Here is a 15,109-nt window from a genome sequence, read left to right on the forward strand (position 1 = left end):
GGAGAAATGTATTCACAGAGCTCCTCAAGTTGGACTGTGGGTAACATTCTTGTGATGAATGCCGGTGGAATTTAGATAACCATAAAGGGTCATGATCTCAGCTTTACATTTCACCTACCAAATGCCACCTCCAGTAACAGGCTACTCATAACACCATTCCAGGGAAAGTTTGATTCAGTTGTGACTCAGTAGCATGAAGGCCACCTGCTTGGCCACAAACTCCTCTTCCCTGACCCAGTAACAATGCACCATAATCACATGGAAAAGAAAAGGGTACTGGGCCTTTCTGATGGCATCACTCCAGTGAATAGCACTTTAAGCCCAAACAAATAGACAGTGAGAGTTGGAGGCAGGGAAATAATATTCAGTACTGGGTTTTGTTTTTAAGAACAAATAAATGCCCTCGTCATCTATTCCCCAGGAAGAAAAGGAATTACAATGCAGAGTGAATAACATTCTTTTTTCATAGGGATCTGTACTAAATTTGGCTGTTAATCACAACCTGTATTTGCTTTGCTTGGGATTTTCTTTATGTCCCTTATTTCTTGCTTAACCAGTTTCCCCTGGCCCACACTCAAACATTTCTTTGCCTGAAATTAATCAGTGCCATATTAAAATTATGCCTCCCTGCTTTCAAAAGGAGCTGTCAGATTCACTAATTCATACTTTAAATGACCACAAAGGCCCACTAGTACACCAGGAAGTTTGATGATAGTTGAAAGAAATGAAAAAGTATTGAACATGAAACTTCTGACTGTTTAGGTATCTTGGGGTTGTGATCAACAGCATCTGAGCATCTCAAAGACCACAATACATTCAACCCCCAACTCCCTCTGAAATAGGAAAACACTATTATTTACATTTTACAGAAGCAGAACTGGGACACAGAGACACCATGTTTTTCATAGTAGTTAGGCACCCAACTCTCATTAATTTCAATGTTATGCTCCCATGGCCTGTCCCATACCAAGAACTGAGCACAGATTTTCTGGGTATTGGGAATGCCTTACCCACAAGACCAGGCTTTTCGCATCTGGAGAGGAACAATTTCTTTTTCTTTCTATAATAAACACTTTTGGAATCCAAGCCATTGGCTTTCTAAGAAGCAAATCAGTTTTGCAAGAAATATGAAGAGGACCACACAGAAATCCTAGTTTGTGACTTTTTCAAGTGTTTAGCCAATTAACAGACAAATAGTTTAATTACTGTTTGAACATTAAGAGGGGTCTAGGTCTTCAGCTGGTATACATTAACAATTCCTTTGATGTCAGTGGAACCGTGTCAGTTACCAGCTGAAGAGTTGGTCTGCTAAATTTCTATGCAATAATGTCTTTTCATCTCAAAAGACTCCAAAACAAAGTGAAGAAGATGGAGGCATCACTCACTTGTTACAGAAGCAAAAGCCCCTTGGGAAGAGAGTGAGGCATCAATGCTGCATGAAGCTTTTGTAAATGGGGAAATGAATGACCTCTTCAGTAAGGTGTACACAGGAGATTAAGGTTGGTGGAACAATTACTCATGTTGGTGTTTGGCCACTAGGCTTGAGTCTGCTATTTCTAGTGAGCACTCCCACTAGATCTCCTTTTTGCATCAGCTGAAAGATGTCAGCCAGTACTAATGATGGGACCCCAAACAAGAAGAGCCCACTTCAAGGCTGAAGGACTATATTCTAATTTCTTGGTTCCAGTCCTATATTCTTTGGTGACTGAAGCCTGCAGTAGTCAGACTTTTAAAAAAATCATACACAATACAGAGTATAAGGCTGCATGACACTTATGGAGACCCTTTGTTTTAGTTAAGTTATTGAGTGTCTTGATCTGGCTCTATAGGGGAAGGAGGGAAACTGTGTGCAGCCAGCAGTTTCACCCCACAGCATACCTACCCTGCTAACATTTCGTTCAGTTGGAGAGGGGAGTACATAATTGGGTACTACCCAGGCTACACTGATATACCACAATATAAACTTTAAGTCAGCCAGCCAGCCAGAAATTTCTAGCAGCAGCCTGGGGTATTGCTTCAACACCTGCTAGAGAAAATCCAATCTACTATGAGAACTGTATGTACAGTGTAACCTCATTATAACAGACTCCCATGGGATTGAGGAAAAAAGTTGTTAAAGGATGGTGTTCGCTATTATAGCTTCAGTCACTATATCATAATAAAAAATTGTTTCTTGCTGGAACATAATTCCTTAGTTCTAATGCTCTCCCTGCTACTGTTGACCTTGTGTAAGTCATCCACCTCTATGCATCTGTAAAATAAAAAGGGATAACAACACATACTTACCTAATACAGAAAGAGGCAAGGAGGGTTACAGTAGTTAGCTAATATTTGAAGGTGCTAAGTGGTGTCATGGCAATGGGCTCTTGAACAACATATTTAAACAGCAGTGAAAGGAACAGCTGCATCTCAAATAATTTCCAATAACTTTACCTGGCATCCTTTTCAAATAACTAAGCCGGATGCCTACATGTAAACTGTCAGTTTTTAAAACCCTGAAAGATAAGATTAAGCTTTCCAGTGACCTCAAGGCTTTCCTCACCTTTATTGGTCTCTCGTAAAAGCTGAAATCTCCTTTTCCAAGCACGTTTTTCCTGTTATACAATAACCAGTGGCAGTAGGAGCAGACCTAAGTGCATTGCTGCTGGGATTTCTGATCCAGGGAACAAAGATTCACAGCTAACCAGACAACTACTTTGAAATTATCGTTTTGTGTCTTCAGAACTAGGAGGTAGGGCTGTGTGAAACAGGCCCTATTTGATTTGGATTTGGCCCGAATCAGGGACAGTGATTCAATCCATTGATTTGGATCACTGTCCCTGATTCTATTCGGCCGAATCCAAATCTGAAGATTCGATGCTGGTTCAGTGACTCAGCGATTCGAACACAGGCACAGCTTTAAAAGTTTTTTTTCTACATACCTTGAGGTAGCAAGCGCGGCTCATGATCACTGTGGTGCTGGGGCACATGAAGTGTCCCACAGGAGTGTGGGGGTCCCTCCATACACTCAGCAGCAAACTGGAAGGGAACCAGAAGTACTTTTGGTCCCCTTCCGGGTCAGCTGGGGAGTGTGCAGAGGGCTCCCCCATGCTCCCCTAGTTCAGCGATTGGCCGCAGGGGAAACCTGGGTGCCCCCCCTCGACCCAGGAAGCACCAGTCGCTGAGCCAGGAAGGCGTGGGGGGGGCCCCCTTGCACACTTCCTGGTGGACCAGGAAGTGGACCAGAAGTGCTTCTGGTCCACTTACAGGTCTGCCACCGAGCACACTGGGGAGCACCCCATACTTCTGTGGGACACTCCATGCACCCCAGCATTGCAGCATTCAGAGCCCCCGCTATCTAGAGATATGTAGAATAAACATTTAAAGTTGTGTCTACGTCCAACTCACTGAATCTGTCCAAATTTCTCCAAATCAGTTCAGAGGGTTCCAATTCAATTCAGAGAGATTCAAGGGTCCTCTGATTCGATTTGGATTTGGAGATTTGGCCACCAAATCAGGCCAAATCTCCACCAAATCGAATTGGGGACTGAAGCTTCGCACAGCTTTACTAGGAGGACATGCAGGAGAGGGCTGAATGCAACCGCTAAGTCTGATGTCACCAAGCTATTCAGAAACTTAGTCTGGAATCAAATTGTGCAAATGGCTTCTGCCTGTAATGAGCAACCAAAACCCTATCAAAATCCTCAAACTTAGCAGTGCTCAATATCATGAACCATATTTTGCATCTTGAAACTATGTTTAGAAAACACAAGGACACATTATACCTCCTGGCTCTACCAGTACAACCCAGTGAAGTCAATGCAGTTCCACCAAAATAGCTGAGAGCAATGTTTGGCCCCTGATATAAATATTCAAAATTTATATGATGCTGTATAATACTTCTAAATCTTTGAATAGTGCAGGCTTCAGTCACCTGTAAATATAGGACTGAGCCACCAAATTGGAATCCAGCACTTTAGCCTTGATTCTACAGCTTTCTTACTTGGGGGTCCCATTATTGGTACACCTGTTCTTTAAATACTGCTGTTTTCAGTTCTAATCAGCATGGTCCTGCATACTGATAAATGAAGGTACCTTAGTCTCATGTGTCTGAGAATTCATCATTTTGCTTTGTCTGGATGTACATTCAGTGGTGGAGAGTAGCGCCAACTGACAGCCTGATCTTAGTGCATGTGTATGTAGGTATGTATGTATGTATACAGGGGTATAGGCTGTAGCTATGTTGGTCTAAGGAGATAGGTAGACAAAGTTCTTTGGGTAAATCTGATATCTCTTATTAGACCAACTCAAATAGGTGGAAAAATTCTTCTTTGCAAGCTTTTGGGTATAAATACCTTTTGTCAGGCTGAGGAAGCATCTGCAGTTGGTGTGTGCTCTTCCTGGATGGAATTAAACCATTCTTCTTGACAAAGGCTCAGGGAGACTTATAGAAGTGAGCAAATAATGTATAAAACAAGTAAACAAAAGAAAAAAATAACTTGTAAAAACCAATCAAGTATTAAAATAAAAGCTGCTAAGCAGTGTTTAAGTCTAGTCTGACTTATAGCACTTCCAGAAGATGTCCAAGCTCATGGTCTCATGGAGGAGAGAGTTCCAGAGTTGAGGAGTGATGACTGAGAATGTCCTCCAACCTGCCTTTGTCAAGTGAATGTGGTGCAGTGATGGTACTTGCAGGAGAATAGTATTGGCCACCAGGGGGTCCTATTTGTGATGACAAGGGGCTGCTATAATACACATGCTACTTGTACCAGTAATCACAACCACAAAGATTGAGGTGCTTTGCTTATTTGCAGAACCAATAGAAAACTGCAAGCTCCAAACTTATTGTCCTGCTAACACACCTCACTCGTGTTCTGAAGGAACTGACTCTAAGACAGAGGGCTAGTTCAGTTTCCATCAGCCATTCAAGCTTTGATTGTTTTACTGAAGTTGCCATTGAGAATAACTCCAGTCAGATGATTGTTGCCCTCTGGGAACTGAGCTAAGATCCCTTAACTCACCTCTGTCACACTGCAGGCACCAGGTTAAAAAAGTAGTAACTGCAGGAAGTTCTGAACAACCATCAGAGAGTAATGACTTTCAAACACCAGTGGCCTAGATTTAAGCTAATGACCTACAAGTGAAAGGCTTCATTTCCTATTCAGAGGTATCATAGGTGTCCATTTCCCCATTTCTTTCCTTTTATAAATGCCCTTTATTCTTAGTTGCTTATTCACTGCTGTGTATTTTTCCAATGTTCCCAACAGGATAGCACAGGTGGCATTTCCCTTTGTTAAAAGCCCTTTCACCGCAAATGATGAGATCTATGTTTCCCAGAATTTAAGAGAAAAAGAATCACTTCCTTTCTCAACAATAGGTATTTTTTTCTGCTGACATCTCCATCATGTGTGCTAAGAATGGGAGTGTGGTTAACTAGGGAAGACTACCATCTAGAACTATGCTTCACCCTCAGTGTAGTACAGTGACTTCACACAGTGCCAATAATGCTGTACTACCAGTATTTTTGTGGCTGGGTATTTGCTGTGTCCTGGATGTTCACCTGAGCAGAAGGGCCTGCAAGTGGGCAGGCATCTTGGTGCCTAGAGGATTCAGCTCACCCTCACCCTAAGGGGCTTACCATCAGTCACTGATTATTCCCCACAGGTTGAAATCCTGACATGAATAAATAAAGGTAAGCTTCATCATTAACATTAATGGGATCAGGATTATACCCTTCGTGCTTAGCTGGCCTTCCAGATAGATGGCTGTTATAGCCCTATAGTTATGTTGTAGGGCTCTGGCTGCCTAAATAAGATACTTGGCAACACAGGGCGCATCTACACATTCATTAATGCGCAGTTACTATACATTTAATTTAGTACTTATATAATCAAATACTAAATAAATGTGCAGTAACCAGAGTTACAGTGCATTAGTGCCAGCAAATGCCTTTTTAGTGACACTACTGCACAGTAGCATAATACTACTGGGCAGTAGCGTATTAGCACTATTGGTGCTGTGATGCTGTACTGCGTGGTATTATTAGGCTACTGCACAGTTAGCATCTCGTGTAGACACATCCACAAAGAAAGCTTTAGCTCCCAGTTCACCTCTGAGCCTGCAGCCCAAATAGCCTTTGAAACATCTCTGCCTTACAGGACTATTCCTACCTCCTGCCTGTCATGCAGTGCAAGTCAGAAGAATAATATGGCTGAAGATCTATTGTACCATCATCTGACCTGGGTATCTCTGTGAGAATTCCTCTTAAGCTACTAGTGCCCTAGAAGTTTCCAGAATGATTTTGTGATCATCTCACAAGTAACTCCTCCCTTCACCAATTTCAGAGTTCTTATTAATATGTATAAGGCCCCTATGATATGAAGGTTTCAGAATCTATGTCCTAGCGATAGTGTTTACTAGAACAGTGAGGTTTAAGCAAATATTAGAACATTAGCAGTGCCCCACTTGGTCAAACCTATGGTCCTTCTAGCCCAGTATTCTGTTGCTGACAGTGGCAGAAATGTATGCTATAGAGGGAGAGAATCAAATCAGATATATCTAATGTGATCTAGCCCCTATTACTACACCCCACCCCCTGACCTCGACCATTATTGGTTTAGAGAGGCCAGAGGAAATATCTGCAACCAATCGGTTCAATAGCCATTAATAGATCTATCACCCATGTGCTTATCTAGTCCCTTTTTGATCCTGGTTTTGGTATCTGCCTCAACCACCTCTTGTGGCAATGAATTCTGTAAATTAACTATGTGCTGCCTAAAAAAGTATACTTTCTCTTGTTATTGCAGTACATTTATAGGGAAATAGATTTCAGATTAATTACTGTGAATGTTTACAGCAGAAACAGGATTTTACGAGTTAAATTTACCACTCTGGGCACTGAAATATACCATGGAACCTGCATATCTGATGAAATCAGCTCAATCAGTGCCATAGCAATGAAGTTTGGGGCATGGGGCAAAGCCCACAGTGGCAGCCTGCCCTTGCCCCATGCACAGATCCAAGGGGAACGTGCCCTGTCCCATGCATGCCCAGGAGTGCATGCAGCAGCAGGAGCTGCCCTTCCCCCATCCCCGCACCGCCTCCCCCACCCCAAACAAGCCGCTTGCAGCTCCATCCCACACCCTGCCCCAGCTGGGCAGTGCCTGTTGGCACCCCTTCACTTGGGTGCCTGAAGTGGTCTCCCCACTCACCCCCCCACACTCCTTGCTATGACACTGAGCTCAATGGTAAAAGCCTGAATGAGTCATTTTGATAAATTTGTGATTTGTACAGGGATAGTACAGGAATGGAAAAGGAAGACATTTGTGAAAGCAATGTGGTGTCAGTTATTCTGCTATCTGTAAAGTGTCTAAAATAGTTTTGCTTGTTTTTTGGTGAAACATAGATACACTTGGCCTATGATATTAAACTCAATATAATATTAAGACTGATGAATTAGGAGAAGGAATCAGGGAAGGTTGACAAAAATAATAAGAGAATTAGAGTATGTTATGTATAAAGAGTGGCTCAACTGACTTAACATGTCCAATTCATAGGAGAGGGTTTTGAGGATGCAATAGAGTGGGAAAGAGAGATAGATGCTTTGTTTACAATAGTAGATAACTGGTGGACTAAAGAGAGAAAATGGCTTTTCAAGTGAAACACCCACTTGAAATTTCTACAGCTTGTTTCTCTTTGCAGCAAGTGACCTGGCTTTTTTTTTGCTTTTTTTTGGGGGGGGTAGGGGGGGTGGCAATAGGGCAGTGATGGTCCAGGGCAAGGGTCAGCAGTGTTTTTGGGAAGAGTGCCAAAAACACCCACAAACTCAACTTGTAAGACATTGGCGTGCCAGGAATGGACAGTGGAGGAGCTGCGATGGGCCCAATCTTGTTGTGGCAGTGTGGCCCCAGCCCCTTCCCCGCTGTCCGCCCCAAGGCACACATGCCAAGCAAAATGCCCGCGCATGCCATGTTCTGGCACCTATGCCAGAGGTGTCTATCCCTGCTTCAGAGGAAGCCACTATCTTGTAGTGGGAATCAACATAGCTCAACTGGATCATTCTCAGTGGGCGCACCTATACAAGACTTTAACTGCACAGATGCCTAATAATACTGTGCAGTAGCATATCATAGTACAGACAGTGCTAATGCATGACTGCACAGTATTATTAGGCTACTGCATAATAGCATTACTAAAAAGGCATTTTCTGGTGCTACTGCACAGTAACGCTGGGTACTGCACATTTACTTAGTACTTGATGATATAAGAACTAAATTAAATGCACAGTAACCACTGTGCATTAATGAACATGTAGAAATGCCTGTTATCTATTTATGAATATAGATTTCATAGACATTAGGGGCTGGAAGGGACCTTGTGAGATCACTGAGTCCATCTCCCCCCTGCGCTATAGGCAGGAAATCAGCTGGGCTCAAGTGACCCCAGCAAGAAATACATCCAAATGTTTTTTGAATGAGTGCAGAGTGGGTGCTTGCATCATCTCTGGGAGGAATTTGTTCCAGACCCTGGACACACGCACCATAAAGAACGTTTTTCTTATGTCTAGTCTAAATCAGCCTTCCTGGAGTTTATAGCCATCAGACCTTGTTATCCCTTGGGGAGCTCTGGTGAACAGCTGTTCTCCCAGGTCCTAATGTACCCCTCTTATATAATTGTAGGCTGCCACAATTTATAGACTTAAAGTCTATATAATCATAGATTTTACGACTGGGATTCTGAACTCCTGCATAACACAAGCCAGATAGCCTCAATCAATAATTTCTGCCTTTGAGCCCATAACTTATTTATTTTGAACTAAATACAAATAATACCAAGGCTAGAGGCATCCTAACACACACATTCCAGCAGCATTAAAATAATCATTTCAGTCACGCCCAGCTTCCCAGTCATCTCAAAAACTAGCATCCTCCCTGTAATGTTGTTTGGGAAGACATACTTTAAGCTGTATCTAGGTACTTTCCATTGAGCCTACTGGAATTTCCACTAAGGAAAGTTTTAAAATCTTAACCAAAGTAAAACTTTAGAGTAAACCTTAGGGTAGGGAACACTGACTGTGATTAAGCACTGGAATAATCTGTCTGGAGAGGCAGGTGAACCACCTTCAGAAAGAATGGACACATGAAGGACTAGAACAAATGAAATACCTGCTTTGTATATTGTGTAGGGCAGTGTCCTAAGATTGCTGCTGACAAACAAACCCCATCTGCTCACTCTCAGTCTGCAGCACCATATGCTGGAAAAAATGTCTGCTTCGGTGTTGAAGAAGGATGCTCTGAGTATTCCAGACTCTGGTATCCTCCTGAGGGCAGCTCCGGGCACACCTGCCACCACTCTGTGAGTGACTACATGATCATTTCTTCTACTTGTGACATACAAGGAGTGGGAACAAATGGATGGGGCTTTTTCATTGACAGCAGCCTCAGGATTAAATCAGGCATGTCAAATGTATGACCTGCATGCCAGATCCAGAGTCTTGTCATCTGACCTGCAGGGCTCCCAGAGAGGATAGGAATTCAGGGTGTGGGGTGAGCAGGGATAGGACAGCCTGTCACTGAAGTTGGGGTTACAGAACCCTTTTGGGAACACATATTAGCAGTAGGAGCAAGAGACAGCTTCATTAACCTTGATGCTGCCACAGTTGCTGCTTGCCCACGGCACATCTGGATCTGGATCTGGATCTGGATCTGGATCTGGATCTGGATCTGGATCTGGATCTGGCCTGTTGGGGCCCTCCTCCCATAGACAAACTCTTTTAGTACTGGCCCTCTGTGTCTTATTTTTTTTAATTCATTGTTAAAATGAGGGAGAATAAAGAAGTCCTTTTCCAGATTAAGAATTAGGAAACCAGCGCAAGCAAAACTTCTCGTTTCCTTTACTGGGAATAGCATAGCAACCTGCCTTTCTTACAACTCCCTTTTCATGGCCTCATGCTCACTTACCCTTCTACTTAAACAAACACAGGTTAGCCAGTAATGAACTCTGATATACCATCTCCTATTATAGACCTTGTTGTATAGAAACACCTCCTTGTTCAGCCTGTGTGTAAAGGTTAGATCAGTGGGTCAGGTGGTCAACTAAAGCACCAAATCATTTGGCATGCCCCATCAGGCAGAAAAAAACAGCAATGGTCAGGTGGACGCCCCTGTCCCCAATACACATGTTTGAATGGAGAGTTGTTTAGGATGCTTCATTGCTACAAAAGTGTCCAGTTCTATCCTCTGTTCCTATGACTTGCCGACTGCAGCCAAATGTGGTGGCCCTTTAAACTTTTTTTGTCTTTATGCCAATGCTTTGTAGATGCTTGGGGTTCTTTTTACGGTAACTGCCTGTCCCCTAAACTCCTTTGTGAGCAGCCACCAGCATCACCATGGCTGCCCCTTTTTCCTTCCCTCTGCCTGTAAGGTTTGATGGTAATGAAAGATGAGAATTGTGCCTGGTAGACAGTGCATACCTCTGTCCATGCTTTTCTTCAGTTGATTAAGGAAAATTTAGCTTCAAATCCTCACATGCCTCCTCTACTTCTCAAATGCCTTTTCATTTTTTTTTCCTCCTTTTGAAGTTCCACACACTCCTTCCTTTAGCCAGCAGTATCAAGTTGTTGACAGGTTCATCAGAAATGCAGAGCTGACCCCAGCAGTGAGGGAGAGGCCTGGTTTTCATTATCTCCCCAAAGCTGCTCTTGCAGATGCAGTTTTTGAGCCCTGCCACAGAATTTCCAAGAAATGCAGCAAATTCTTGGCTGCTCTTAACAGAGATGGGGTCTAATCCAGAGCACTGGATCGGACTTGCTGCCTCTCCTGGGACTCAAGAAAATTGACTTCATGCCTCGTGGCCTGCACCTAGCGTAAAACAATCTGAGCAAGTTTATTTTTCTGATTTTTTTTTAATGCCCATTGCAATGAGGTCTGTTCTCCTGCCAAGGTCTCCACCCACCAGTGTAACAGTAATTCTTGTTCTCCACAGGGTGAAGGACACTTCCAGGCAAAAAGCAAAGTTTCTTTCCTCCCTGACCTTGCTGTGATATGTTCACACTGTGCCTTGGGGAATCAGAATCTGGTTTATGGCCAGACTGCAAATTACCACAAGCCAAAAGGTTCACCTTTCCCAGTTTTGTAAATGGCAGCACATTGTACATGTGAGGCCCAGCAGTACTTGCCCTGGAGAAACTGTTCAAGAGGGTTAGTAAATATAATCTGAAGCATATCAAGTATAGTACTGTGCTCCAGCAATCTCATCCCTTTGCGATCAGTGAGGCTATTATCCACCAGTGTGAGTCAGAGTAGCTCAGAATTGCATCTGGGCCAGTTTGGCTCCTTGCAGCTGCCAGAACCAGGGCAGATTGACTGGAAACAAGGTCATTTAAATTCCCAGATGGAAAGCCTCCATTTAAATATTCAATTTTCATAAACTTTTACATGTTCTTATTGGCTGACATAAGGTACATTCTCATTGCTTGACATAACCATGTCAAAATGGATATACTAACAGAGCTTTTCCCCTTGGCTTAATATATCCTTTTACTACCCAAAAGGATCTGCTATAAATATGTACATTTATTTCAGTAGTTATATAGCTTAATATTTTAGATTCTTATTATTCTTATATTCAGATCTTTATTATGGTTAGAAGTCTTTCCCCCATTCTTTCTTGCTGTAGACAAGCACACAGCCTGCAAATCAAAGATTTTTTTCTAGAGGCCTCTGAATACATACATTCATTTTTATTTAAATGTTTAGTCTATTTTGTATTCAGTATGGTTCAGTACAGATTTTGATTGAAACAGGTTTACCTTTAAATATATATCTGTGTGTGTCCAGGATGAGGGCGCCATGGAAATTTATTTGTTATGGTTAATATTGCAAGCAAGTAGGCAGCTACATGCTGCCTCAGCTGTTGTGTGTGGTCTCCGGGGGTTGCTGTGTGTGGAGCACATTGCAGCAATCCAAAATCATAAAGGTTTGGATCACTGTCATGAGGTACTTAAGAGAGAGAGAAATAAAGATAGATGCCCATGCTGGATAGACCACTTTAGTGCAAATCTTCAAAATATACTTATTAACCATGCTGCCTTTGTGTAGATAAAGCCCAAGTAAATTATGCCCATAGTCACTTCAGAGTTTGTCACTTCCTCAGATGCCTTTTTTGTCTTTCATCCCTGTTTTTATCAAGAGCTGAATTTCTGGTGCTAGTGAGAAGTACCAGATTGTGCAACCAAAGATCTTTCTTGGGAGCCCTGAAGATCACAAAATTCAGCAACACATTCTGGACTTACCTTGCAATGTCCACCACATCCAGAAGTCTCACTCACCTCCACCTTCCCCATGCAGCTACGTGCTATGAAACCAGGGTGACTGCACCATGTAGTGAAGATGCATACAAATGGCCATAGGCAGACAAGGCTCTTTGGGTAAATCTCATAAACATTGAATGGGACAGGGTAAAAGAATAGGAGTGTATGCCCTAAGAAACATATTTAACATTGGTGTCCAACCTCATAACTGATTTTCATGGTCTTCGGCCAGATTCTGAGCTGAGTAACTCTGGTACAAACTGGAGTAAGTACCCTGTAATTGATGCACTACACCCGTGTAAATACAGAATCAGGAAGCTCAAAGTCTGGTCCTGCATTCTTAACAACTTCTTTAAATCTCATTGCCCAGAGTGATTCAACAGCCTTGACCAAATTTAAGCCTGTAATATTAACATTACAAGCCCCTGATATGGATAGAAACTAGTTTGCATTTGCGATACAAAAATATCCAAGCCTGCAGTTCACCTTGTTCCCTCCTACAGCCCATCCTGTCTTAAAACTGCAAAGTGGCCAAGATGCTGGGATTGTCTCACTTCTCCCAAGCTCCTACATTTCATTTTTAAATAGAGAATGCTCCCATCCTCCCCGCCACTCAAGAGCTGTAGCCTTCTTAGCCTAGCTTTAACCAAGACTCAGGTGTTATGGCTGTGCTGTAAAGCCCTGGACAAATGTTTGTAATAGACATGTTGGAGCAATGCTGACCCAAACTCTTACCTATGCTAAAACAAAGTAATTTATAAAGCGCCAAGTGCACCATTTAATTGACAGCAAGATCAACTGCTGATAAGGCTTATTATCACCAGAACAACCAAGGGAGCCTATTTGTTGTGGCACTACTTTGTAGAAATATTAGTTGAAGGTTGTTTTTGGCTCTTTGGGATTGCTGAAATAAAGGACCACCATGAGATTTGGATTGGATCCTGAGTCATGTTGCAAACTCTGGGTGGGTGATAAAGGAGCGGATGACGTAGGTGAGTATCGGATCTAAGGTAGAACTTAAGGACAAACACATAGTTAGCGGTGCTGGGTGCAATCAATCAGTGGTAAAAAACAGGTTCTCTGGACTTCAGAAGATTTAGCCCTTGCTCTGCATCTTTCTGTGAAGTTCCTAGATCGCCTTGAGAGGCAGGCAACATCAAAATCAAAAACCCATTGTTACAGCACAGGCAATAAGTGACATGTAATACCATACTTTTACTGGCAACATGGAAAACAGGAAAGATGCCCATGTACCTCCCCATTTGATAAAACTAACGAGTAAAAAGCCACCCAGGAGCTGCCTGGAATCAAGAGCAGACCCTGTATGCCACAATGTACCTCTTCTCCACAGAGCTCCAACGGTGAATGTCTTGTGCCAGCTGAACATCATGGAGACATTCAATTGCCATCCAAATGGAGACGTGTCCTGCAAACCTCAGTCCAGTCACTGACAGGCAGGAGGATTTGAGTATGGCAGAGCCATTCTTCCAGTGGTCAACGCCCCTGGCTGTCCTTAGGGCTATCACTGTTTGCTTTAAATCAAATGCTCCTTGGCTCCCAGCTTTCTCATCTTATCACTGTGGCAGGCTCTCTGAAGAAAGAAGGGGGAGAGAAGCAGCCCACGGAGCGATGTCTATTTTCCCTTCCCACTTTCCAGAACTATGGAGTCTTTCCTTAGAGGAAACTAAAACGCTCTCAGCGGCGGCAGCAGCAGCAGCCAGGGGGCTGTTCTTTTCAGAGGTTGCTGAACTGTAAACGGGCATGCAGCCAGCAGTGACTTATAAAGGGAGCAGCCCTGTGGAATGTATCTCCTTTGGCTGATAAGCCAAGATGACTGTAGAGGTTTGAACTACCTTAGCTATCAAAGCACCTCCTGGGAAAAAAATGCCTAGCCCCTTGCATAATATCAATAAAAAAAAATCATCTCAACTTAGTGTTTAAGTGGGGGAAAGGAAAGCAAGGAATGCAGGCATTTTTCCCCTCAGGAGTAATTGTGTCACTGACTTGTACAAATCTCTGCCTTCCTCTAATAGGGCTACAGAATATTATTAAAAGGGGAGGGGGGAGCAGAAAAGTCTAAATTATTTCCAGCCCCACTGGCTTGGATTGTAGAGTTTGTGCTGCAGCCCCTATGATCCAGTGTCTGTGGAATGATTATAAAACTGCAAGCAGACGTGAAGGTCTCATTTTATTACCCAAACAGTCCCATTGCTAAGCCGCAGCTTTCCTGGAGAATTGCATGTTTGGAAGCTGGTCTGCGGGATATGTACCTCACCAGAACTATGTTTAATAGTCCATTGTCGCCCATGTAAATGTCCCGTAAGCTGAGTTGAGGCAGAGCAAAAAAACCTCAACCCAAACAGAGCCTCTCCCCTGTGTTTGCTAAGACAGTGCCTGATCCCACATTCCTCTCTGAAGCCAGACACCTATTGACTTCAGAGCCATGGGGATGAAATCGGCTATTACACCAGTTAAACCAGAGGAGTTCTGTTGATTTTAGTGGGCATAATGCCCATGTGAAAGCTGCAGGATTGGGTCCCTGATGAGATGATAGGGTTTGTATTGCCAGCGTTTGTATTGTTGGAGTGCCAGGTTTTGAGGAAGTGGATCTGGTTTGGGGACCTGATGTGTATTAGCACTGGTGCAAATGCGCTGAGAAAACCAAACAGGCAGTGAACTGTCAGAAAAGATCCCATCCAGCTGCCCCAATGGCTCCCTCCATCTCCTACTTTCTACCAGGTGCCAGATTAGTCCAGCTGCACCCCTGCTCCTCTCCCCCATATGACATTCTTTATCCCCTCCCTTTGAAACAAACACTGT

The 15,109-nt window shown here is 43.2% G+C and overlaps 1 protein-coding gene across 3 annotated transcripts in view; it reads right to left on the bottom strand.

Moving 5' to 3' along the window:
- Positions 1–14,191, bottom strand: part of LOC149859608 (uncharacterized) — a 62,999-nt gene extending 48,808 nt beyond the window's left edge. The window contains exon 1 of one of the 3 annotated variants that reach the window (XM_090057764.1): positions 13,628–14,191. In XM_090057764.1, the coding sequence (XP_089913890.1) occupies positions 13,628–13,679 (52 nt within the window). In that variant the 5' untranslated portion in view covers positions 13,680–14,191. The remainder of the gene's footprint in view (positions 1–13,627) is intronic. The other 2 variants (XM_090057763.1, XM_090057762.1) reach the window with 2 other exon arrangements.
- Between the last annotated feature and the right edge of the window lie 918 nt (positions 14,192–15,109).

This window comes from Crocodylus siamensis, chromosome 7 (genome assembly GCF_052110815.1).
Source record: "Crocodylus siamensis isolate JL-2025a chromosome 7, ASM5211081v1, whole genome shotgun sequence".
Lineage (NCBI taxonomy): Eukaryota > Metazoa > Chordata > Crocodylia > Crocodylidae > Crocodylus > Crocodylus siamensis.